The 27,636-nt window shown below is 31.3% G+C and overlaps 4 protein-coding genes across 14 annotated transcripts in view; 3 read left to right on the top strand and 1 right to left on the bottom strand.

Annotated features, from left to right (window-relative positions):
- Positions 1–6,139, bottom strand: part of LOC126914647 (uncharacterized) — a 132,012-nt gene extending 125,873 nt beyond the window's left edge. The window contains exon 1 of the mRNA XM_050718825.1: positions 6,028–6,139. The gene's annotated coding sequence lies outside the window, so the exon portion shown is untranslated. The remainder of the gene's footprint in view (positions 1–6,027) is intronic.
- Positions 4,060–5,741, top strand: LOC126914748 (viral IAP-associated factor homolog). Of its 2 annotated transcripts, none has more exons than XM_050719144.1 (5): positions 4,060–4,135; positions 4,557–4,692; positions 4,779–5,007; positions 5,103–5,311; positions 5,407–5,741. In XM_050719144.1, exons 1-5 carry the CDS (start codon positions 4,130–4,132, stop codon positions 5,553–5,555), a joined length of 729 nt encoding a protein of 242 aa, XP_050575101.1. In that variant the 5' UTR covers positions 4,060–4,129; the 3' UTR covers positions 5,556–5,741. The 2 variants fall into 2 exon arrangements, with proteins under 2 accessions (XP_050575101.1, XP_050575102.1); XM_050719145.1 differs by lacking the exon at positions 4,060–4,135 and adding an exon at positions 4,142–4,334.
- LOC126914675 (uncharacterized) lies at positions 5,465–10,754 on the top strand. 10 transcript variants are annotated; one of them, XM_050718923.1, is made up of 6 exons: positions 5,465–5,570; positions 6,505–6,541; positions 6,837–8,394; positions 9,227–9,303; positions 9,363–9,492; positions 9,586–10,448. In XM_050718923.1, exons 3-6 carry the CDS (start codon positions 6,923–6,925, stop codon positions 9,740–9,742), a joined length of 1,836 nt encoding a protein of 611 aa, XP_050574880.1. In that variant the 5' UTR covers positions 5,465–5,570; positions 6,505–6,541; positions 6,837–6,922; the 3' UTR covers positions 9,743–10,448. The 10 variants fall into 10 exon arrangements, 8 of the variants coding, with proteins under 8 accessions (XP_050574880.1, XP_050574882.1, XP_050574883.1 ...); XM_050718925.1 differs by lacking the exon at positions 5,465–5,570 and adding an exon at positions 6,256–6,392; XR_007709767.1 differs by lacking the exon at positions 5,465–5,570 and adding an exon at positions 10,450–10,754 and having other exon boundaries at positions 6,398–6,541; positions 9,572–9,738.
- A 1,921-nt stretch (positions 10,755–12,675) lies between these two features.
- LOC126914714 (two pore potassium channel protein sup-9) overlaps positions 12,676–27,636 on the top strand; it is a 176,109-nt gene continuing 161,148 nt past the window's right edge. The window contains exon 1 of the mRNA XM_050719070.1: positions 12,676–13,288. The gene's annotated coding sequence lies outside the window, so the exon portion shown is untranslated. The remainder of the gene's footprint in view (positions 13,289–27,636) is intronic.

Here is a 27,636-nt window from a genome sequence, read left to right on the forward strand (position 1 = left end):
CTAGGTTAGTCGACCCTGCAAGGAATGCAACTAACTGCAAATTTCCGGTGGGCTACATTCTAGGTAAAATGAACGTACATATGTATGTACGAGCGAATAACATTTTATCAGACATTCGTTTTCCAATTCCCTATCGTTACCTTCGTTTAACGCCTCTACTGAGGATCCTATCGCATACATAAGCCTCCACAAGGTCATTGCATGCCTCCCTTTCCCTTCCGCAGCATTGTGGTGCTATACGCGTGATTATGCAAATTCTCTTGGCCGGACGAGCAAACAAGGAAACGCTTAGGTACACGCGTCTTCGATACTATAGTAAGATTTTGGATTTCCACATTGATTTTCTGCATTGGTGAAATATTTGACTAAATGTTGTATGAATTAAAAATTTAATCTTCTTTTACGGTTTTGAATGTTCATATTTTTAATAAAGACATCGCGAACTTAAGTAATTACAAATTGGTAGCAAAAATTGGCGTTAAGTTAACACAAAATTTTACTTGCAATCTTTCCAGTCAATTTACATCACCGACTTCTAGCTACCTACGTATTTAAATTTTACACATACTTCCAGACAATTCTCATAACTGTAACAATATATCTACCAATATGTCTAGCGCAGAGCGCTAAATATAACAATTTAACAATTACCGAATTGCATAAAGAATATCATTAGATAGTGAGAAATTACGAAAATGTTAGTTGCCACGTCTTCCAAGGATACGAATAATTTTTCTCTCCTAATAGTGAGGAAATTTTGCATTCGTTAGCGGTCGTTTTCTGCCAGAGTTATGCGAGGATCATTAAACAAATTGCAAAAAGACCAACGATCCAGGATACGCGAGTTTACGAACGGCAGTGCGTGCGTGCCGCACACCATGATTTGTAAATACAAGCACATCCTGCGCTCACGCTATCGTTCTACGTACGTTCACATTTCGCGCTTACTACCCGTGTTCGAACGAACCTAACCAGGAGGCTGTAAATATATCAGCTGTTATCGTTAAACGTCCCCGAGAAGTAAGTTTCGTGTGTATTTGTTACAAACCAAATCACGTTCATATCGGCTGATGAAAATTTACATTGTACGGTGGCGTGAATTGATGAAAGGAACGAATCTACATAATTAGTTACGATTTCTGATACATTGCATTAGATATGCAAATTAGATCAGTGATCTGTTCTTAGCTAATTGAACTGTCATTAAATTTCTTGTTTACGTCAGAACCCGACTGCGATCTTGTATTTTATTCGTATCACGAATCGCAGTTGCGTTAACCGTTTTAAAATTTTCCTTCCACTTGTTTTCAAGATTTTCACATATGGTAATAATCCCCTTGGCGTTCTTATATATAAATAGTATGATGATAAGAGAAATATAATTTCATGTTACACATAGATATTCCTGATGCCAAACGCCAACGAAAGTATAAGCTGCTCATTACGTGTGCTCATGAATTTAACTTGTAGCGAGTAATTGCCATTTTCAACTCGAGAATTGGCAAGCTCCATCTTCGCTTCGTGATTCAAGGAAAGAAGGTCTGGGCAGCATCGATACCTAACCACAAAAAAGGTATCGACATAACGAAGGAGTTGACCACGAGATTGTGGTACATAGACGGATGACCCATGATCAGACAATGGATGCATTACATTTACGTATTTACTGGTACGATGTTCGAAAAGTGAATAATACAATAATAGAACCAATTTCAATGGACGAATACAGATAAAAAGTTACGAATTATTTTGGGGAAAACCGTTTTGTATAAAAAAATTGATAAAAAATGAATAAAATATTATCGATACAGACTGATAATAATGATTTATGACCATATTGGCAACACGAAAATTATTTCTTATATCGATGAAAAATGGAAGAGAGAAGGAGAATATTTGTAACTTTTCTCTTTTCGAAATGAAACTTTTTGAAACAAAAAGTTTTGTTTCAAAAAGTTTCATTGTGAAAACGTAAGAAATGTTTAGAGTGGGAACAATTAACAAATATTAGAAATCACATGACTGACATTTTTGTGTTTAAATAGTGGAAATATGAAAATACCGATGAAATGATAGTCACATCCCATTAAATCACATCGTTGCTGACATTTTATTTGTGATCTGCTCTAGCGCCAACGTGATACATACGCGCGAATGAATGACATTCCATTGAATCGAGCTGCACACGCCTAAATACAGGGTTAAGTTCTAATCTAGCACGCAACCGGAAACACGAGTGCTTTGCCAAACAATGCTTTCAAAAAAAAGAGCATAACAATGGAAAACAATAACGACAGACGATGCGTGCAATATACATTCACGCAAGGGAAGCTTTGGTCAGTATTTCCCTGCTGTTGTTCTCATTGTGTCAATTTCCTAGATACATCTTTCGGAGAATTTAATTTTTGCACGAATATTTCAGCTCGTCTTCAAATCCTTTCATCTCATATAAAAATATGAAATTCGAATCTCAATTGGAGGAGAATTTTTTGTATCGTTCTAAGAATAGCTAGCTGATGAAATTCACATTTAAATTTAATTAAAAGAATACTAAATTTAATTATAATTTAAAGGAGTACTAAATTTGGTCATTCGGTATAATATACCTAAAAGATTGTAGAAAAGAAGATTATAATTCGATAAGACAATTTCATAGAAATATATACTTAACAAATTTTAAAATAGATAAGTTAAAAGATAAATTGATATATTTTCAATCACAAGATAGTTATCTATATACCAAGATCGTTACACGACTTAGCGCTTTCGATCAGAAAATATTTTTAATTAAAATGATTTCAATCGCTCGAATTATAGATGGAATTTGCCCACCCAATTTACTAATTTTCTTTATGTTGTTGTTATAACGAGATAAAGAAACACGTGTTCACTTTCAACCATCAGTAATCATGGATATACATACAAATACATATTTTCTGTAATTTACTCGCCACCGTTGAGGAAACGCATTTCTTTTATGCGATCCAGCAACAAAGACGGTTCCATACAAAGATATGCACGCGACGTGAAAGCACCGTGAAAACAGATTGAACGTTTCGCGGTGTTACGTATGCGTTAAGCTTTATACGCCGCGCGTATATATATACTCAAAGGAAAATTAATCCACGTTCTTTCTCCGGTGGCAAGCAAGATTGCAACTTTCTTCCTTTTTCTCTTTTTCTTCCTCATGCTCGTGAAATTCGACGCGACTTTGAATATTAAACAGAGGCTCGATGAAGTCGAGAATTCGCAAACAGCGCGCGCGCTCGTTTAATCAGAATATTATATGCAAATTTTATTGATTGTAAACCTTACGCAACTTATTATATACCTCTCCTTGAAACAAAACAAAAAGCAATCAAGATGATATGTTTACGCGGGATTGCCTGTTCTTCGTTTTCGTTCATTTGAAATTTAAATAAGACTGGTTTTATTAGTAACTCCTCGAAATTTTGGTGTAAAAAAACGTGAACAAATAATACAAAAAAGAGGAGGAAAAGAAAAAAGATGTAAACGAGAAATGATCTAATCTGCATAAATCTAAGTGTAAGCATACAGCTTGATACTAACGCTGTACCGTTACAGAAATTATTATTCCATATGCCTATAAATATTATCGAGGTGATGTCCCAAACTGGTTTTAGGTATTTGGTGCGGGACACAAAACATGGCCGTGGACCAGCACAGCTGCACGATCAACCGGTTTCTCTGATTACAGTCGACTGAATGTACAGTCATCGAATATAGGCGTAAATACGTAATAAGTATTGTATTCCATATAAGTGTTAATTGCATTAAAATGATATATCGAGTATACCACCATTTGCTATTTGTATACGTTTTTTACTATGGTAATTTTCTTTCCCTATTATTTCACTATTTTACATTATTGTATTTCATTCATAGCAGAATAAAATATATAGGTTCTTAGATTTGTCTAAAAATTAATTTATGGATTGCGCTAATAAAAAACTGAAAATTTAGATAAACGAAATTAATAAATTAAGTTACATTAAATTTAAAATATGTTTTGGAACTTTAACATGCCACCAGTAGCGCCACTGACTAATTGCATGGTTTTTAAATAGAATGAGATTCGAATGTGAATGCGTCATTGATGATACCATAAATGCACGTAAGTCCAGAACAAGAGTACAGTTGCGTAGCGTATCTTATTGTAGCGAAACGTGATCAGCTGTTGATCACAAGTATTCTAACATTAGAAGCGAAATCCATCACTTAACGATATTAACTCTATTAACTTGACCATTTGCATAACGCAAGTTAATTCTTTTGCACACGAAATAATATTTTAAAAAGAATCTTACATCATGGTAAGCACAGAAAAACTTTTTTAAATAGAGGTTATGTGATTTTGAACATTTCTGGTTCCTAATAAGGGATGCCATATATTGCAGAACAAAAATTAAAATAAATAATTAAATAAACTTGGTCGAAATACAATAAAGTATAAGATAAAATATAAAAGATTTTCATATTATTTTTCAAGTTACTCCTTAATATATAAACTAGTTAACCTAAATTTATTAATACAGCAAGATCCAAATGAAGATACAGAATGGAATGACATTCTCAGAAGAAAAGGGATTATACCAGAGAAAGAGAAAGAAGTTACGGAAGATCAAATCGTTGACATTGTGGAAAATACTATAAATGAAAAAACTGGGCGTAGTAATTGAATGTTTATTTTATTTGCCTCATGTTGATACAATTCGAAACTAAAATTTATTAAAATAGATATTTCTTATTTCTTATAGCTGCCAATGATTTAGAAAATAAGACGCTAGATGAATTGGATGAACTAGAGGATGAAGAAGATGAAAAAGTTCTATTGGAATATCGAAGAAAAAGAATAGCAGAAATGAAACAGTTAGCTAGCAAATCTAAATATGGTGAAGTTAATGAAATATCAGCAAAAGATTATGTTCAAGAAATAAATAAAGCAGGAGATGATGTTTGGGTTATACTTCATTTATATAAAGCTGGGTATATATAATACACTTCTATTCTTAGATATTACATATCAAAATTCTTAATAGAGATATTAAGAGAATCTTATCTCTTTACAATTTTTGTTTTAGCATTCCCCTCTGCTCATTAATAAATCAGTATTTAACTAACTTAGCAAAAAAATTTCCTGCAACAAAATTTTTGAAAAGTATTTCTACAACTTGCATTCCCAACTGGCCTGATAGCAATCTTCCAACAATTTTTATCTACCACAATGGGAATATGATAAAACAAATTATTGGCCCAATGGAATTAAGAGGCATGAAATTAACTGAAGCCGGTATGTATAATTGGAAATTTAATGAAAAATCTGTTCTGGTAATTTGTCTCGATTCTATTGGCATTCATATAAACTTATTATATGTATTATTATAGAACTGGAATGGATGTTAGGACAGGCAGAAGCTGTACCAACGAAAATTACCAAAGATCCCAAGCCAAAAGTCAGGGATGTCTTATTTTCTGTATTAAGGCATGAAAGTGATGACAAATATGACGATGTTGCTGATAGTAACGATTGGTAACCCTATTTATATTAGGTATTCACAGAAGCTGATTCACTGCTTGAATACTATTATTAAGCATGAAATATTTTATTTATTTCAATATCATACATATTTTATCACGCACAACTCATCTTTAGTTACTTTTGAAATTTTATTATTATAAATAATCTTATTGTCACAATAAAATATTTTATTATCACATTATCAACTTAAAAATTATAATTTCTACCATTTTTCTACACCTTTATCACATTACACTTTTATAAAATAATCATTATTATAATATTGTAGAATATAACACACAATCTACCTCCAAACGAAAAATTGCAAATTTAACCTTGTTTGCATTTTGAAGATTTGAAGAAGATTCTCAACAAAGGAACATAATTCTACACTATCCAAATTTCTCTTTTAAATAATATATATATATTTTTTTATTTATTTTATTTAACTTATTTAACTTTTATTTAACGTATTTAATTTAACTTACAAGAACGTATGGTGTGTGTCATTGTCGATACAATCTGCATTTCATTTCATGATCATTGTTGTTTCGGATTTCGATGCCTTTGTATTTTTAATTTCTTGAGGAATTTCGATAAATCTATATCAAAGATATAAAAAAAATAATAAATCAAAAGATACGAAGACTTAAAAATTAATGGAAGCTTACTGAAAAAGATACTAACCACACGTACAGATTTCTAATCCTTGGAAGTTTTAAGTTTTAATTTCTTAGGGATGTTTACATTCTATCGTTCAAGGACTTCTCAGGTTTCGTTCTTCTTATCTAAGCACAACTAAAGTTTCTTTATAGGATTTCATGGAGCGTAGTTTAGTTTCTGTCGCCAAACGGTACGGTTTGAAACGTTTCATATCTGTCACATTAGTTACATATATATTTTTTATTGTAATAATCGGTATATAAGTGTTGGAAAGGTGATGGTGTTTGTATTTGTGATTACAGTGTTAAACATCGTTTGAACTATGGTCAGAAAAGCTAGGTAAGTTTTTTTATGATATTCGGCTTATTAAAACAAAAAGCAATTTATCTGCTGACAGAAATATTTGCTATCGTTTTAATATTACGACAATTATTTTTTTATGCTTTCTTGCTTATTTAATTAAAAAAAAATTGTATCTTATAATTTGTTCCTTTTCTATAATGCTCATTTTAAAAAATGTAATGAATTTATATCTTTTTTTGGTATTTATTTTCTATTGTGAAACATAAAAACTATTTTGTTATAGAATTTCTGGTATATCTTTTTAATTGCTACTTTGTATGACATTTTTTAGCTATAATGAATAGTACAATATAGTCATAATATGTAAATGAAAGAGATGAAAAAATTCATTGGAATATCTAGACAATATTATTAAGAATGTACGAAGACCTAAGTAATTTTATTACATTTAACTATAATACCATTTGGAATATGCATAGTGAAAGTTCAGAAAATATGTACCAAAACACAGTTTTATTAGATATAATGCAGGATAATGAACCATCTAAAGAAATTAATACGAATGAAGAAAAAAATCATTTTGAGGAATTAAATAATTTTGAATCTGATAACATATTACATAATAAAACATCACACAATACTAGTTCAAAACAAGACATATTAATATTGAATAAAACACACCGCACAGTTCCTAATATTTTAAAGAGCAGTTCAAGATCACATAGAATATCTGAAGTAGATGCAACAAAACCAAATTGCTTTTTTGAAGATATAGCAAAAACAGAGCAACAAGTTTTACTTGTACCTGATGCAGCATCAAAGCATATTCAGTCTGAAAATACATTTGTTAAAGAAGCTAAATATAAAAAAGTATCAAGGAGAAGGAAACAAAAATTTAGTTATGTGAACGCCTGGAACATTTGCTCCTTTGTTGACAAGGAGAAGGAAGTATTGGATAAAAACGTTTGTATGTCAACAGAGATAGACAGTTCTGCACAAAAAAATAAGTTGAAGCATTACGCTAATAAGCAGGATAAAAGACAAGGAATATCTATTCTTAAAAGTGAACAAGAAAGACTTGTATCTTCAATGTCTCAGAATGTATTAACAGATTGTACCTCCAAAGGTGAGGCCCCTTCATCTTTGGAAGAAATTGAATCAAATAATTTTCAAGATTCAATTGATTTCTCAAGCAATGAAATATTTAATACATTTTATTACGAATCTTATGACAGCAATAAGTTAGACTGTTTTATAGGGTATACAGAGAATTCTGATGACACATATAATTCTTTTAGTTCAAAACATAGTGATTATCAGGTAAAAGAACTTGATATGAATTATAATGAAATAGATACATATGAGACAATGGCAGATTGGTCTTTAACAGACAATGAACAGGATGAAATAGATATTTCAATAAGAAAACCTGTAATGTCTCCAGATTATTGGATCGAAGATCTCTTCAGTGATAGAAAATCAAAATGTTCATGCTGTGATTATTCTTGCCATGAGGATTATGCTCCAAATTTGATTACAACTAGTGAAATTAATACTTATACAAAAGACAGACTATCAACAGAAATTTTTAATGATGATTCACAAGCTAATTTGGATAATACAGGTTTATATACCTCTAGTAGTACATACGTAACTGATAATGTTTTAAGTGAGGACAGCAGTAGAACATGTTCACCGCTTATTGACATTGAAAGCTCTTTGCAAATTACGGATGATATTGACTCAACGTTAATAAAATTTTTTAATTATTCATGTCAAAACGATATTGAAGAAGGAATATCTAAACAATTTACATGTACACAAGAACAAGAAGAAACATTACAAATTCAAGACAGCAACGAATATAAACATATTACAGAAAAGAACGAGTAAGTTAATTTTTTCATGTTATTTCTATAAAGTGTGAAAAATTAAAAAAATATTCTTTTTCAAATTGCATTCTCAAAGCATTCATTGAATAAGCTGTATGATATAAAAAAGTTTCGAAGATTTCTAGGTTGCCTTTATTTTTTTAAATAACATGTTATGCTTTTATATTATTAATAGTAGAGCGGACATTTGAATTTGTTTGCATCAACGCGATATTACAATCGTCATATTTTTTACGTCTGTTCACTTATCATTCCGGATTGATTGTGTACATATCACAAGACCACAATCATTCTTTGTTCCTTATCTCTCGTTTGGGATACACACCATAAGAATAAAAGAATTTCTAATAAATTTTTAATGACAGAAGTGTAATAAAATGCAACAAATTATATGTTACAAATGTGTGTGTGTTTGTGCGCACGCGCGCGCGCGTGTGTGTGTCTATATATATATTAAAAACCAGTAAAACTGTTTGAATATCTGCTATATCATTAGTAATAAAGAAGAATAACAATTATTTAAACAAATAAAGGTAATCTGGAAGTTCTCGAAAATCTTCAACCCATAAAGCAAAATTATCATTGACTGATATTACAGAAAATTATTATACGTTACGGTCTCCTCCATATGACACAGTTTTTGCAAATAAAGTTTTTTCATATTTCTAAAAATAACGAGTATTCAGGTTAATCAAACTTGGTAGAACATCTCGTATATCGTATGTCGTATTATAGCGATAATTTTGTAAAGGAGATTTTTACAATGCAAAGACGCATCTAAAATTTTTGTTGTTGTCCTAAATTTTTATTTTATGTAATACACTTGTAGGTTTCAGTGTTCATCATGTTTATTATCGTTCGCAAGCGCGCGTACAATGGCAATACATCAAGCTGCAGCGCATGGAGGTAAATGTACTATTTTATTCCCAATAAAGTATGGTGTTTGTCATCGAATTTCTTTTCAGGTATGTACATAATACTTTGCGAAAGTTGTGGTAGGCTTTTCAATCGAAAATATCATTTCAATAGGCATTTCGTTCATTGCCACCGTATGAAAGAACCTTTCAATTGCGACATGTGCTTTAGAAAATATAGGTAAAAAAGGGAGACTAAGATGTATAAAGTTTCCGAATAAGAGCTTTCAAGTCTGAGGATTTGTTAGATTTATTCATAGAAATTTGTTTTCAGACACAAGTCGTCTTTACTTCACCATTTAAAAGCAGTGCACCAGGTTCACTATACTCGTAGTCGTTCGTCAACATTCACTTGTAAAGTGTGCCAAAAAGTTTATAGCAAATTTGGTGCTTTTGAAAATCATGTGAAAACCCATAAAAACGCTTGGTAAGTTTAACTTACTGATGTTTAAAAAAAAAAAAAAAACAAATATATCTAGCAATTATATTACCATTTAAATATTTCAAAGTTATTAATTTAATTCAAGTAGATATTATTGAAATGTTATATTTATATTTATATTTATTTTTTATTTGCTGACGTTACCTTTTTAGAAATATTATTTTAATGCTGTTAGGATAGCGTTAGATATAACTATAAAATAATTCTTACTACAATCCCATATAAGATAGCAGAAAAAGTAATTTAGATTATTTATATGCTTGGAAATATAATATTTTGTATCTTGGTTATTTTTATATTTTTTATTTGTTTATACATTTTTACTAGATCATATCCTGTTCTGTTATGTACTTATAATACCTTTATATGTATTCTTATTTATATCGACAAAAGAATAGCATTTTAAATTAACTACTTTTTTACATGTAATCGATACGAAGTGATACGTAAATTAAGATTATAGTATTATATAATCCAGATTTAACAGCCGTAATAAAATAAAAATTTTCCTTTTTCATTTTTGAGGCTGTTATGAAATGTTGAAATGTTTTATTTTCATATCTGTATTTGATGAAACTGTAATACCTGAGATGTAAAAAATGTGATTGTAAAATTTGTAATAAAATACTTAACGTGAAAATGTTTTACTTGATAATGTACGTTTAAGTATACCAATAAATTGAATTTTATTTTCAGAGATACTTTTATTTCATCCAAATAAATGTAGCTTTGTAAACTCTATCAGAGTGAAAAATAATCTATGTGCAATACACGAAAAACGATAAAGAGAAACAAGTGATGACACATATATTATCAGATCTTATAAAAAAAAAATTATTCTAAGTCAAATCTCTAATATTGTCTCACATAACATATAGAGGCATTAACATATATATTACATATATAGCATTTCAAACTCATTTTATTGAAGGGAAATGAATAAATTTTCGTTTTGTATTTATAAGAAATAAAATAAAAAATAAATGTCTAAATAATATAAATCGACTTAAAATATTTTTGTTACCTTAATTCGGTAAGTAGAAACATTTCAATTAATTGTTGATCACAGTTTTCGCGATAATCATTTAGATATGTGAGAATTTTTACGTGAGTCGACACATTGATATGGATGTAATAGTCTATTACCCCATTATTAACTTTCCACCTAAGAGTGTTACCATGTATGCCATTAAAGAAAAGCAAAAAATTGACGTCGTAATAAAACCACGAATCATTTCGACGAAGAAAGGCATTTATTGAGTTACTATAAATCCAATGGTTTCATGTTTCATTGATTTATCTTACATAATAAATAATATAAGTAACAACATATATCTAATTAATTGACATAATTATTTAATAATTAAATTAGTTATGAGGTCATATTACAAATTAGGATGAAATAATTTTTACAAAAATATAAATTTCGATATAACAACGTAATATATTTATTTCTAAGTTCAATAATAAAATTATAAATTTGCAAATTTTGAGAATTCAATACATTATCATATGAATTATTAGATTACGTTGTATATGTTTTATTTAATTTTTTCTCTTCAATGAAGAATAATACATATCTGCTTAATTTACATATAAATAATATTTTCTCAACGACAATAACAAAATAATATAAATAAATTGCATGGTATCACTGTTGCTACACATGATTAATGAAAGTATCTACATCAAGATACTAAGAAATACCTTTTCATAACTACATGCTGGAGATTAGAAGAAAGAAATAGAATAAAAACTAAAAGCAGCTCCTTGTGGCTCACGATTCTAGTCACGGCGTCGTTCCTCGAAATATCGACGATTCCTCGCTATTTATACGTTGGCTTTCCCTCGTAAATCGTAAAAAGGTTCTGTCTCGTATACCTTAGAATATACCGACGATCGTACCGGCATGGCGCAATGGATAAAATACAATTCCGTCGGTTTTACCGCTGCGCAATTTATGCAGTTCAACTGAAAAAATTTTACCTACCCATAGATTTTCTGCTTCCTTCAGTCATTTCAGGTCTTAGAATAAGAATAAGTTCTTACATCATTTCTAATACCTATGACTCTTGTTTAATAGACTGTTAATTTTATCTTGTTGATTAATACGTTGACATTTTCGTTGAAAAGAGTAAGCGGAAATGTTAAAGGTCTAATGATAAAGTTCATGAAATATTCTTTACCCTATGTTAAATTGTAAAGATTATACAGGACATAAAATACTGTTTTTTAAGTATTAATCCATTGCACATTTTTAAATGACAGTTTGTTGATATGCTATTGAGATGAAGAATTAATAACGTGCCATTTTTTTAATAACTTATTTTATTACTTCGTATTGTTCATACGTAAAAAAGATGGCATATTAGCGCGCACAAGACGAACAGAATTATTCATAGAAATTATTCAAATACAAGAAACTGTAATACCAAAAGTAGGGGACATTAAAATTGCTTTTTAACATTTTCATAGATTTCTTTCAACTCTATGGAAAAGTTAGAGTTATTTTATCTTTCCTTATTAATATAATAAAATTCTACTTCTTCCTCTATTCTTTATTAACGTAATATAAATAAGCGAGATTTTTATTAATTAAGTATTCTACGTTTAACACAGAATCGCATCTTTTGATTTAGAACTAACCAATTTTTTATTTTTTGAACAATCAAGTCGTCAAAATATATGTTTCCAAATCAATTAAAATTAAATTTCATAGATCAAAAAATAAAACGAACGATACACTATTAACAGACCATTCGTAAAAGAAGGGAACAATCATCCATAATCAGGAGGAGCGACAGCGGTAAACCGTAGAGGGTGGTGTGCACCATAGTGAACCCGTTAACGAAAAGGGATAACACCAGTAGTGGCGCCGCTATCGGTCAAAATTCGAACGAATGGTTGTGCCGGAACCGCGCAGATCGTCCTCAGTAGTTGCCCAGACGCTGTCACGGGCGTAGCTGGATGCTGGATTGTCTCTCTCTCTCGTGCGCGCGCGTGTCGCAGGGAGGTGCTTCCTTTTCTTCTTCCTCTTCCTCCTAACCTCGTCCTACTCGTCGCTTGTATCGGTCGACGAACAACGCCGTGGACGTCACGATTTTTCGATGCTGCGGATATCGTGCGACTCGGTCACCGGTTCACCATCTTAACGAGAAGAAGAAAAGGTGCCGGAGAAAAGGGAGGCCGACGAGGTTTCCTGCCGGTCGGTGAGAGAGAGAGATAGAGGGTGAGATAGGGGTTAGATAGGAAGGTAGAGTGAGGTAGTGAAAGGGGATTCGACAAGGAAAGGCAACCGAGAGAAACAACGAGAGACCGGTAAAATAGAGAAACAAAGATGGTGTGAGGGAAATAGACAAGTAACGAGGGGAATACGGGAGCAGCGAAAAAAGATTTCGGAAGGAAAGCTATCCGGGAGGGGTAGAGATGTGTTGAAGTGTGTTCTTGTGTATATATATGGTGCAGTGCGGTGCTGTGCTCGAGAGAGAGAATGGCGTGGTCGGATTTCGCGTGTACCTCGCCGTGACGTGGAAAGGTAAGGATCCTGTCTAACCTTTATCTTTTTTTCTTCTACGACTCACCGTTTATTTATAGACATCGTTTAATATTACCAATGTCACGATGTTTTGCGACCTCTATCGATTAGCCACAAAGATCGAGTTTCTTATTCGATTGACAGTGTACCCGCCGAAGCCGATAATTGAATTTGATTTGAACGATGATCTGTCTGTCGGTCAGTCGCCGGTACCGCGTGCGCCTCTATCGCCTGGCTTATCCTCTTTCCTACTACTATGGAGCTCGTTGGCATGCCAGACGGAACATCGTTCTTTCGTTCAATCATCTTTTTCTCGTGTGTGCCGCGTGACTTACAGATCGTCCACGTTATTTGTACAACGAGAAGTTTCGTTTTGGATTATGAACAGACTGCGGATGTTTATGCATTTGTAAAACGCACATGATACAAGCATAGTACTCGTAATATTTTGTGGATGAAACAAAATATATTAGCAAAAATATGAATTTGCATGAAAATCCACAGTTTAGTTACGAAATATTTCGAAATGAAATTAGAGACAAGAAGATAATTGACACTAACAATGAGTAATAAAATTTATCGTGGTCGTATTGTATTATAAATGATTCGTATTCTGATTGGTACTTATCATCTCTACCGGAAGTGTTATATTGTGTTTCGCGCGATATTAAACTTGTTAATTGAAAAATTGAAATATCTTTAGATCTTTAATGATTTTCTTTTTATATTTGTTGTTTAATATAATCATATACAATAAAGTCCATTCTGTATTTGTATTTAATGTATAATGATTTGTAGAAAATTGGAAATATTGTTCGATATTATAATCAGGGAAAACTAAGTTAAAAGTGCATATATTTATATGCGAGTAGTATATTGAAAGATATCAGAAGTTTCATTTTGGATTATGCATTCCTCTTACACGTTGTTTCAAAACGGAAGATATATTGTTTATGTTCGTTCTGGTCGCAGTAAAAACTTTTGTATTTAAATTTCACTTCGTCATATTACACTCGATAGGTTAGATTGTGTTATTCTATGCGTTGTGTTGTTACTTGTAATTATTAATTAGTTCAACATATTACAGTTAAGAATTACAATTGCATTTGCCAATCGAATATTTCAAATTAGAATATATCAAAGTTGAAATGAAAATAAAAACTGAGTAAAAAAACAGCTTATTTTTAAGAATAAATAAAATATTATTATAGGTTATAAGATGAATTACTATAAGATATTTTGCTTTGTATCATTATTAAAAATTAGAATAACAAAACTGTTGGTATATTTAGAAATTGAAATTGCTGACATAACTTGAGGTATACATAGATAATATAAAAATTGTTCTGTTTTGACCATGAGATAAACTTCCATTTTAGTTGAACAAGGTGGAGATAGAAAGTAGTTTCAATGCTCCACGTGTAGTGTAACTCGATTCCATATGAGTCATATTGTGAAATGGTCTGCGATATTAAAGCTATCACACTGTATTACTTACAAAATGGTGAAAACACAGTAGCCTTGTTGGGAAGGAAAGTACTTGTCTGCTAGTTTTACGGTTTTAATTTCAGTGCACTATGACTAGTTTTCCAATAAAGTTTGGTATTTATGATATTCTTTAATTTTTCTTTTCCATAATTGAATAAATAATAGTGTAAATAAGGTTTTGTTTATTTCAACTTTTCTTCTTTTATTCTTCTAATTTAAACGTTTCTTTATATAATTTGAAATTTTCCACGAGAAACATTAACATTCATTATAAATTCAATAGTTATAGCAATTACAATTTTTTTTTTTTAAAGAGAATCCATGACAATCACTACTGTGTAGTTTACTTCGAAATTGAAATCTACTTTACTTCGAAATTGAAACAATCAAGTAGTGCACTATATCAAGAGGATGAATCCAAAACTGAGGGCTGAAATTATAGTTTTTAAAATATCTTTGATCTTTAAAAATCTAGAACATAAAGTAATATATTTTATATGGATTAATGGTTTGTGAGAATTGACTTCATTATCAACGCTTCTTCAACTTATTTTAATGCGTTTCATCCGTAGTCCCCCTGGTAACTCCATTACAGATGTCAACACGATGATGCTCGGACGTATTCGCATATGTTCTAAACTACGTCCAGGGATGCACCCTAACTGCGTTATCACCATACGCTGACTGGCCGTTTGTGACGTTGATAAGCACGTGTCAAGCATAGGTTGTGGCACCGAATCGGGAAGCTTGTTAGACAGGTCTTCGTGAAGGATTTAAAGCATCTCATCGTTGATGCTTTTAGTGGGCCCGAACGAAATTGCGTGTCCCTTCAACCGAAGGAAAATCGAGTTCTGTTTAAAATTACATTGCACTTTGACATAGCCATTTACAAACACGAAACGAAATCTAAAGAGGTATGTTTGTCATGTACCAATTTACCTTTCGCTCTCATCGTATTGGTACGATGGGTATTTGATGGTTCGAAATTGTTTCTTACATGGATATTTGTTTTATCACTTGTTATTTTATAATAATAGAAACGATATTTTCAGGAAATTTGTCGTAAGTAATTCTTTTCTATTAGAGGATTTATTTGAATATTATTTGAAATATATACGATAATTTACTTACTGTTTATATCGTTATGTTATGAACTCACATGCAGGAGAAGTTTGTTCTTAATATGTTCATAACATTAGCATGAACTTTTTTTAAACTTTGTTGTACGAGGGGATGTATCGAACCACGAAAAAAACAGCTTTGAACCTATTTTAATATTGCAAAGAAGGATGTATTTTAAGAATCTTAAAATAAACCGATGGTGACCTTGATTCTATATACATGTTAAGTTTGCTCGATAGAACCATTGAAATATTGTATTTGTTAACACGTTCGTTGTTTTCGTGCATTTCACTTGAAAATCATGTGGAATTTGTTTCCTGAATTTTGTGAGTTAGAATTCATTTCAAGAGAGAGGATAATATTCTAAGTGGTATCAGACTGCGTATGGTCAGGCAGCAGTAGTTCGAGTCCAGTATGCAGTAGCAAACTTTAATCGTTACAAAGTACTGTAAATAACACGCAGGAACAGGTTAATAAAAGTTTCAAACGTATCCATACGTATATTACATAGGTACAATACGTCGAGTTAGATTGATGGGAAAAATTCGCGAAATAAAAATCACGTTTTGTCACATTTGCAGCTCTTCGCTGCGAAAAATTAAAAGAATGCTATCGAAATCGAAATTGTTTTTCGTTCACTTTAAATTCACTATTTCCCGTTTAATTCAGGGGTTTGTCGTTGAATCGTGTGGGTTAAACAAAATCGAAATTTTATTTGTCCACGACAAAATTGTATTTGAACAAAAAATCTACCATGCCTCTCGTAGCTACCTTGTTTTCGCTTTTCCACTTTCGAACTCGATCAACCGTTTCCCTCTTTATCCTTTTAAATCTACTGTTCGTTGCTTCGTATATACTTGGTATATACTAAAAGAACTTCGTGCATCAAAGTTTCACAAGGTCCTGTTTTAAAAAATGGATATAGACTCGTTCAGATTAGTTGAGTTACTTGAATTCGAGTAGCTCGAATTTTGTCTTAATACAAGTCACGTTGGTTGGTCTGAAGTCGTTCCTGTTGAAGTGACCTAAATTCAAGTGGACAGCTAATAAAAAATAAGCACAGTATAGTAAAACAAAAGCACTCATAGTGAAAGTGGTACAAGCGACGAAACTTATAATTCCAAACTTTTGATTTGTAATGTATATTTTCCTACATTTATCTTGCTCTAGGAAAAAGATATTCCTCTACTATTCTCCTACTAATATATCTCATAATATTTTAGAATGTCTGTAGAAAAATTTAGTGATTTGTATAATATAAAGGAACATAAAATTTCAAGAAAGGTCGACTTTGTTTAATAAACCGATATATTTCAAGATGTACCTAACCCAAATATTATCATTGTAAATAATATTACGTTATCAAGAAACTGTTGGTTCTTTCAAGTCAAGAAATATTCGAAAATATTTCAACTTCACCTAAAACTTGGACAAATATTTCAAGTTTACATTGTAATAGAGTGTTGCGAATCATTCAAATTTAAACTGCACGAAGTCAAGTAGTTTGACTAATGAGAACAAATGTAGAAACGTAGAAGGATGCTCCGGAGTAAATAACAGCTTCACGGTGTGTAGTAATAGAAAGGTATCAAATTGCTTGAATTTAGGTAACTTGATAAATGTAAGGTATTCCAATAAATTACGTAGGATGCGTCGGTATGTTAGGCAAGACGATGAAAAATCTCGAAGATCGCTTTGAAATTAGCTCGTAGATCTTCCCTCCATCATGTGCCACTCTGGATTCCCTTGAATGGTAACCTCTCTTGATATCTCCGTCTTTATCAAAACTTTCTTTCTAAATGAGTACGCCCATATTTAGGGGCCACGTGACTACAGAGCTAAATTGCAAATTCTTAAGACGAAGGAAAAAGTAAGTAAAAGTTAGGAAAAAGTTTATATCGATTTTGATAAAAATATTACACGAAAAAGTTTTTCTCGAGAAGTAGAAAAAATTATGAATATATAAGATGCTATCGAAAAGTGGCTTTCTTTCAATAACCAACAAAGAAATCCGCTTAGGGTAAGTCTTAGTACCTTTTAAAATAAGGTTGCGTCTTATTGATGTGTACATTTACGTACTTTTACAAGATAAATTTAATCTTTGCGAGCTGTTTCTGTGTCCGTAATTTTTCTTAGAGATATTATATCATTATCTTGTGTATTTAAATTTTAAAAAAGTTTACTACTTAAATTAATCCAAAGTTTGATTATTCTTCCACATCGACGGACAGCTCGATTAAAAAAGAGACAATATTGTAAAATGTTTGATCAATGTTTTCACGCGTAATCCTTTGTAATTTTGTTGTAACGTTTAGCTGTGGAGGGGAAATTAATTTTTAAGTCCTCTTTCCAACGAGGCGACCGCGGCAGGTCACTGGTCTTATTGAAAAGAACTTATGTTAGAAAAATAGTTTGCAGAGATTATCGGGCATTGTTGTAAAACTTTACTTTCGTTATCAAACTTTCTTTAACCGTGTTGAATTCAAAACGGCGGCTATCCTTTGAACATTATTTCCATTCCAAAAGTTTCGTCACTGTTGTTAACCAACACGGATGTTTAGCTTACCTCGAACATGTTTTCCTTGGTGATCTTCTAAATTTTCAACGAACGTTCGCACTCTTTCTAATGATTCGTATAAAAAGTTGCAGTTTCTATTTACGTTGAAAGAGAGAAGATATACGTTTTACGTTTCTGTTCTTTTTCATAACGTAAGCGACTATTTTTAATATATATATTTTTTAATTACAATTAATTTTTCTTAATATAATATTTGCTGCAATAGTAGTATTTATTTAATTGTCACTTAGTATTGTTCAGTCATAGGTGACGCTCTAAATTAGATTTGAGGGATCCATTTCTTTCATTTTTAATATATAAAGTAGATTTTTTGTATGAAATATATTGACATGGATATATTATTAGTTAAAAAAATTTATGGCTATTGCAAGGTTATGAATAACCTCCGAATTTAATCTATCGAGCGAGGACTAGTTGCGATAAAATGTTGAATGTGATGAAAGTCAAATATTGACATGTTTGTGAAATCAAATTTATGTTTTGATCATTTTTGACCTATGATCCATTTTGACCTATGTTCGTCCAAAATTATGCGGTTTATCTTTCTAGGACGTACTTACTTTAAGCTCCTTTGCTGCGTGAACATTAAAGAGGTTAAACCTCAACTAATGAGGTTACTCATCCACATGACTCTGTGTGCAAGAACATATTTAGTTTTTTACCTAAATATACAAGTCCCTTGTTCTGTGCGGTTTAACAGTTATTTGTTGCTAATGATCATCTTTGTAACAATTAGTATAATATTTTGTGATGCAGACGAATAATTGAATATCATTATTCACTCATTTGATACCCTTCAAATTAATAATTTTATGTAGATATATATTCAGCTATAATTTGCACATATTTTAAACGAAGCAGATAGATGCAACATTGAGCTTTATGGATTATTGAACTAGAAAATTCTGATTGAATGTTATCGCGTATTTATCAGTTATAGTTGCGTTCTATCTGTACCAATATTGCATGGATCATACGTATATTCGACACAATTGTATCTCGAATTTAATTACGAAATTCATATACAATGAGAGAACATTGTAGATATTGTACATATATAATATAAACTTGTTCTTTATTTTCTATTCCAAACAGCTGCACTTTATTCTTCCCGTTTTTATCATACTTCAAAATTAAGAAACTTTTTCGATAGGACAGAATAGTAAAAATTTTGTCTACGACATAAAACAGAATCGATGGATGAATTAACTTTTCTTTTTACTGAAAGCAATATTTGTGCTCATAATCAAATATCTGTTAGTGAATAGAGAAGTTTGCTATTACCATGAAATATAAAATATAAATTTGGTTACTTGACGGATGCTATTTCGAAAATTGAAAAATGGCAAACAAAACTGAAGGCAACGTGGAATATACGTAAGACAGATTGATCGTTGACACAGCTTGTACCGTGTAAACTGGCAGTGAATTGATATTTACTGTCTACGAGACGGTAGCAATAGTGGAGTCATTCTGTTTGACGAGCACCTTTGTTCTATCGGTCCACAAACAGCCGAGCTATGTCGAAAAGGGGTAGAATTTATAAACGATAAAATAAGTGAAGCGCACGGACAGTCTTGAAATTCGCTGTTGAATCGTACTTAACACAGCTCGTCCAAATGAATGTAATTCTCAACTTGGCATCGTGCCTCGTTTGTATGCAGCCATAGCCGTGGAAATGAAAAAAATCGGTTGGATGCACGTTCGTCACATCGTCTCTTAAAGATGTCGAAATTTTATACATCCGAATATTTACGCGATTAAGAATAATTTGCGCGACGAATACGTTTTTGTAGTTTCAGGAGCTTTCACGCAGATCGATCCATTCTCACGTTAAATGCGATTAATCGCCTGTTGAGAATCGTGCAGCTCTTTTGTTTCCTCTTTGAGTTGCTTTGACCTTTTAATTATGTAGTATAGCTTTTCATTACGTGAGCCAAACAATGTCAAACAGGAGAACATTTTAACAGAACGTAAAAAGAATATTAGTTGCACAAGGCCAAAAATTTTTAATTACGGAGGGCTAGGTCGCAACTTTTTGGGTTTATACATTTTTTACTATATCGTAACGTAACTAATTCATTACCTTACGTCAAAATAAGCTACTTAAAAGAATTACTAATTTTAATTAAACATTTATTAAATAATTTACATTGTTTACAAATTTTTGTATAGTTTCCATGATAAAAATCACTGTTGAAGGTAATTTATTTTAAGAAAATACTTTCCGTACTATTCTAATATTCACAAAATAGTTAAATATGATTGAAATGCATGGATATAAAGTTTCGTTACGGGTTATGAATAAATCTACTCGGTTAAAAAATCGTGTGGTTACAAATGGTGTGATAGGCGTCTATCAACAGACGTATTTGCTGGTTTTTTTTCTATCTGAATAAAGCTGTTTCTCATTGGTATCCCCCTCTATTTCGAGCTTATTCTTCGCCATTCCTTTCGTTCTAACGTCATGTTTGCTTTTTGGGTCGTCAGGTGCATTCGTTATGTCGCTTGAACGACTTGTCGTTTCACAATCGATGGATCGATTCATACCAAACGTGATTAATGAACATTCGACATCGAATTTCTAGCGACCTATATTTTTAGCATTACACCGAATGTATTATATAAAGTGCATTTTTCTTTGTTCTCTTGTTCTCCTACTATTTTTTAGTATATTTGTTCATTATTTTCAATACACGTGGTTACGATATTTCTTAAAAGACGTTAAGAAAAAGTGTATTAATTGCTTATGGTATCTTTTGTTCAAAATGCCATCTGTTAAAGAATTTTTAATTACCAACTTTTAAAAATTCGTGAAATGATATTTTATCGATATTTTTAATTAATTTCGTTCAACTAATTTTGTAGGGAATATTAGTTTCAGTAGAATATTTGCATCAGAAGTTAGTAGATGTGGTTAGTCTAGCGAAAGCAATGTCTGATCAGATGCAGTCCGCTACCAGTTGTACCATTTGTCTCTTTCTCTTACAATCGACTATTTTGTTATCTCTTCCTCGTATTCCAATCGTATAATCGCTTATAATATATTTTGTTCATACTTTTACGAATAAGAGCGTAAATTGATCAGAAAATTATTCCAAACAATTTTATACGAGAGCACAGATTCATCAAGTTACTTTATTGCTTGTTTTATGGAGGGATTAAAATTTTCCCTGCGATGAACTTTGAAAGCACTTTTAATACACCGGGGTTAAAAAACAAATTTATTCGTTGTTATGAATATATCGATAAGAAATTTCTTTTGTCACAGTAACGAAATCATTGTTTTATTACAATCCACAGAATAATTATCTCATTATATCATTTTTGATTAAATTAGATTCCGTGGATGATTTTAATATACTTTAACTCATAATTCACGTGATATTTTATGTAAATCGCATATTATTTTGTACTTTTTTATTATAAGAGGTTCTCGTAATATATTTAAGTCAATCTCGTTCTTATAGAATGTATGACTACACGCTTTCTAAAACGAGATTGTAAAACTGCTTTTAAATTTTCTTGAATCTCACATTTATAAATTCTGTCAGATCCTTCGAGCGAAAACGGATATAGAAGTTGTTGCGAATTAAAATAGGAAATAAAATTTCAAATCTTAATCACATTTTTAACCTGCAAGAACTAAAAGATCAACCTGTAGAATTGAAATTGATTTATCTATATTAAATTTTAATTGCGTGATCACAGAAATCTTTGGTTAAAGTTAAATATTCATCATGATAAGTGTATTAATATAATTTTTGTAATTGATACGCTTTTGTTATTAAATAATATTCTCGAGAAATATTTTCGTGCGATTTTATCCTATAAAATTCTAGGATTTTATTTTATAAAATCTAGAATTCTTCCAAGCTAATATCATTAAATAAAAATAAATAGTATCTACATGTAAAAAAATATATGAATGAAAAATAATGTTTAAATTCACAAGGGAAAAATACTTGAATTTCGTGCATATTCATTGCACTGTTACAAAAACGAATATTAAAGATTTTTCAAAATTGTTTACAAAGCAAAATGCAAAAACCGACATTCCATTTTATGCGAACTATATTGAAATGATATAACTACTAATAATATAGCTAATGATATATCTACTTCTTGATACAACCCAAGTAAAAGATCTAAAGTACTCGAATATTTCATATGTTATAAGTTAAGAAGAGTCTAAAGTTTCTGGTTCGATACTCCTAAATATTATAACATAAAAACATTTTATGTATGGTGGATGCTGGTTGTACGAGTCTATTAAGGCTGTCTCACACAATATATTCATTCGTGTCTCTCTGAATTACCTTTTGGCAAGGCTTTGTACCTCCATGTAGGAAGGGTGTTATCGCGGTTGAAATCCTGCCAAAGACACGGTTCAGTCGATTCGGTTACAACGTCGTGACAGGATCCAATGCGATATTTTCGAAAATATGATGTACAGGGAAGGAGGTATTCATTGAATACGGAAACTCAACCATTGAAATGGCTTGATTAACCATCTTACATTGCATTGCTTGGATCTCAACACGTCTAATAGCTCGTTCGATTCGCGATGAGCTGCGAAGTCATCTGTATAAAATTTTTGATAAAATTCTGTCTGTTCTGCATTAAATTTCTAATTATCTTAGACGAAATCAAGATTCAACGTAATATCTCTATATGAATCGGGATCTTCTGTTAAAAACTTTTTATTAACAGATTTCAATTGTAGAATTTGATAACTTTTGCAATAGAATCCCTCCAAACTCTTTAACGGTAAAATTCTAACGGTAAAAATAGAAAATTTTACTCGTTAAATAAAATAAATGACTTTTATGAATATAATCAGCGTTCGAATTAATATGTCAGTAATCTAAAATCAAATTGAGAAAGAATCTTACATTCGACTCATTTTTATTCCTTGGAAATATCGAAATGCGGGTACAAAAATAGGAAAAACTAAAAAGGAGTCTAGAGAAGCTTTTCCGGATTACGTCGAACCATCCCCGTGAACTCCTGTTCCGAATAGAATTTATTCTGGGCACAAATTGAATGTTTGTCATGGTTTAATCGACTGTAAAAATCCTTGCATTGCTCGGACCGTGGAAAAATCATTGCCAAATTATCCGCGATTCGTGCGTTATGTGATTGTAATTCCGTGCCAGCTTCTCCTATTTCCACATTGAGGATATCATTACACATGTGTGTCGGCGCTTTCAATCTCGACACCTCATTCTAGCATCAGCTACGTGCCTGCAATTCTGTCACTGAATCAGCTACTTCTAGTACATATACGCGCGCGCGTGTGTGTGTGTATGCGTGTGAATGAATCTGGTTGTTGATTAGGGTAATAAATATTGAGAGTGAAGACCCGTGTTTCCTATATACTGGATATAGATATTTCTGTATATGATATACGTATGAAGAAAATATTTGGTTGTTCGTTTGACGAATAAAATTTAAGCAACATATGTTTTCCGATATTAAATAACTTGTTTATTCATGTACTAACATAATAAAAACCACCGTTGTATTATCTATTTGGCTTTTACCAATATAGCCTGGATCAAACACTATGGTGTATTTATAGTATACAAGTAGGTTATGGTCAAATAGGTCAATTATTAATGATTATAAAGAAAGAAAAAATTTTTTGTATTTATTTCAGTTAATAATAGTTAATAATAATAACAGTTCATTAATAATGATATAAGGTATATTTAAAGGTAAACTCCTTAAACTTTAATTCTGAATCTTGTGGATTTCTACGTTGAGATTTAATTTAGTCTTAAGGTTTTTCGTCACTTTTCAAATAACATGCTTGTAATATAACTTTTTTCAAGTACATCTCACAAGAGAAGGAACGTACAATAATACACGATGCCAAATTTCTATATAAGACTTGTTGGGAATCTACAGTTGAGGGAATAATTTTTAAACTTTTTAAAATGTCTATCTTCCTCCTTTTTTAAACTTTTACTGTTAAAATCCTCCCATCATGAATTTCAAATACTGTTTAGTCGGTCCTCATCTGAATTGAAATTCCCGTATCAATTTCAGCGCTTCGAAAGTACTAATTTAATTTCCTGCCCGTTCGCTGAAAGTGCAGAGGAACATTCTTCTTCGCTTTCAATTAATACAAAGCACGCTATGTTGCGGAGATCACTTTCGTGAAATATTCAAGAGACGCGTATTATCGTAGGTTCCCGAGACCGAATATCTGAGTACTATGGCACTGTTGCCTATAGACACGTATTCATGATGATTCTAGATGGTAAATCGAGCATATACTTGTCGAGGGATCGTAGAAGTAATACGAGCCAAGCATTTGTTTCTTTCATCGTGTATGCGTTTGGCATACGTGTGCATGATTATCGATACATTCGACTTCCGATATTATTGAAAACAGAACCGTACTAGTCTCTGCCTTATGATTCCTGCATCTTATATTTTCAGGACAAATTCAAACAGAAGTATATCTTATGAGACGTTCTTTTTATTATATGGAACGCGATCATATGCATGTTATGACTCGTGCAACTATCGATCTTTTTGTATTCTTTTATTTATTGTATTAGGTTGATCGGGAGTTCTGTTCTTTCAAAGGAGGAAATCATTTGTTCGAGCTTAAATTTGTATTAACTAGTCTTCCATATAATATTTCTACTTATTAGGCAATTCATTTATCTCGTTGTTGTTGAATTTTTCATTTATATCATTTCAATGCACTTTTAAAACACTGCAGCTTGAAAATAACCAAATATGATCGAAAAAGGTGTCTATGATTTTTACAACTCGGACTTTTACGTGAACATATGCGTTCCAGATGTAGAAATTTTAATTTCTATTACATACGCATATTATTGCTTCATTAATTCGTTCCTAAATTTCTTTTATGATTGTTAATATATTTATACATATGGTTGCCTCGTATATTACAGTTTTAAAATACGTTATATGAATACTTTTAGATAATACAATTCGCAGTTCAGTAATAAAATATGTTTTAATTAAATAACGTTAAAATAAATGAAAATAAGGAAATTAAGATATTCAAGCATAAATAATGTATGAAATATAATCCTGAAATTTACATGTAATGTAACAAATACATCTTTCTAAAATACTTCTCGAATCTCATTATTTTCTTCCGTATTTTGAATAAATACGAATTAAATGTTTAAAAATACAGCGTTTCGCGTTTTAAACAGATTTGCCAATTATCCCCTACATTTCGAGTTATTTTCATCGCACCTGTCTTACATTCAGCTTATCGCGAAAGTTCTCACGTTAGAACGAATCAGCGTAGATCGTTCTCACCCGCGAGAAGCGTTTCGCGAATTAACCACGAATTTCTCGGGAAAAGTGGAACGAGGATTTACTTGTCCGCCAGATAATATCAGCAGCGAATCGAGCGGGATTTATTTAGAGTCGACGTGTATGGTATAAGGAAAGAGGAAAATAGTGGAAATGGATGTTGGTTGAATTATGGATAAAATAATTTTACCACGTTCTGTTGGTTTGTGGACCAATTATAATTGACGATAATATTAACAGAAATAAAGTTTCGAGTAAATAAATGTATTTACTGCTGTATCGTTTAAAATAGAAACAACGAGATATCAAAGTGACAGAAATTCGACATGAATTTTTTATTGGAATGTAAAATTCTGACGAAAGATTTGTCTTTTCCGGAACACAAAATATTTTAAATAAATTGTTGGTCATTTCTCATGTGTAGCGTCACTATTTTTGGAAGAAAATTGTTTGTATTTTACCTTTATTACTATAATTCATTGGTTGTTTTCTCAAATAGAGATGAGATAGAAATGTAACGTAAGGAAAGACTCTAGGAAGAAAGTACGATTTATATAACGCAATAAGGTTCATTGTTCTTGTCTGAAGATAAATTAAAAATCATTCAAATGAAGGAAATGTCTTTTCCTTATTGGAAAGGAGACTGTCTGATGTTATTCTACATGAGAATAGAATTCCATACTATCAGAGGTGCTATCTCTTTTTCCAATCTCATTGATTGAATATTCTAATATTGTAACTTCGTGTCGATACCTTGTGGAATTTAATGTTCTCGGTGGTTTGATCCTATAGCGAAAATGGAATAATACGTTTAAGAAGCTTGAACAAGTTTCGTAAAACATTCTTACAATATTTTTCCAAGCACATTTTGGGATTTTTAATACTATTTCTTTTGAATTATATTTCTCGCAATTTGTTGAAATTACTTTATAGCTTAGATTACATTATATCAAGCTTTAAACAACTTAAGAAGATTTCTTTTATATGTTTTCAAGAATTTGTGAAAATATTTCTATCATTTTTTTAATTAAATTTTTTAGAACATTTTCATTTTGCGTTTATAGCTTTTCGGAACGGGATTAAGGATTTACATAACATTGTTCCTTAATTATACCATTAAACATTTTTCAAGAACTGAATTTATGGGAGGTTTTTTTTCTTTTAAGACCGAGAAGTTTATTAAAACGCCGGGTAAAGCGAACCAAGAGTCACCATTTTCTCAATATTTCTCAACTCTGTTTTGCCACAACATTTTAAAGTAACGATAAATATTTTCGTGGAAAAATACTATCTTGACTCCACCACCGCTTCTTACGAAAATGTATTGTAGTGGAAACTTCCTTGGGTAAACTTGGAAAATAATCTTACTATTTTGTTCAATAACTGGAACACTAACGAATTTGAATTGTTGGTAAAGCAAAGCTACTAGTTTCAGTTCTTTCCAGGTTAATGCTACGGGAACTTGGAATCCTCTTGGATTTAGTTTGATGCGTGATTCCAAAGTTCGTAATTATGGGCAACTTACACTCTGCAATAACATTCCGGTATACTAACAAGGACAGAATCAATAACGTTTCACTATGGGCTGCATATCTTGATTTATACGTTTGTAATGTTACGTATAATTTACTTACATTTCCCTGAATATATGAATTTCTCAGTGGAATGCGGTTAAGCAAAGTAGTTTCAGCATTTTTTATATTTTCTACAGAGATAAAATTGTAACTTAAAAATCTTAAATAGGTTCTTCATCCTTCGAATAATTTATATTTAAAACGATATTTAAAATACTTCCATCTTTTTATTCTTATTTCTACAATGTTCTTTTTTCTCTTGTCGATAACGTACT

Source organism: Bombus affinis, chromosome 3 (genome assembly GCF_024516045.1).
Source record: "Bombus affinis isolate iyBomAffi1 chromosome 3, iyBomAffi1.2, whole genome shotgun sequence".
NCBI lineage: Eukaryota > Metazoa > Arthropoda > Insecta > Hymenoptera > Apidae > Bombus > Bombus affinis.

What these genes read in the sequence shown, in the direction of transcription:
- LOC126914675 (XM_050718923.1), top strand. Translation starts at nt 6,923, where the DNA reads ATGTACGAAGACCTAAGTAATTTTATTACATTTAACTATAATACCATT. An exon ending in CATATTACAGAAAAGAACGA is followed by an intron (nt 8,395 to 9,226) that starts GTAAGTTAATTT and finishes ATACACTTGTAG; the next exon opens with GTTTCAGTGTTCATCATGTT. An exon ending in TCAAGCTGCAGCGCATGGAG is followed by an intron (nt 9,304 to 9,362) that starts GTAAATGTACTA and finishes ATTTCTTTTCAG; the next exon opens with GTATGTACATAATACTTTGC.
- LOC126914748 (XM_050719144.1), top strand. An exon ending in AAATGAAAAAACTGGGCGTA is followed by an intron (nt 4,693 to 4,778) that starts GTAATTGAATGT and finishes TATTTCTTATAG; the next exon opens with CTGCCAATGATTTAGAAAAT. An exon ending in CATGAAATTAACTGAAGCCG is followed by an intron (nt 5,312 to 5,406) that starts GTATGTATAATT and finishes GTATTATTATAG; the next exon opens with AACTGGAATGGATGTTAGGA.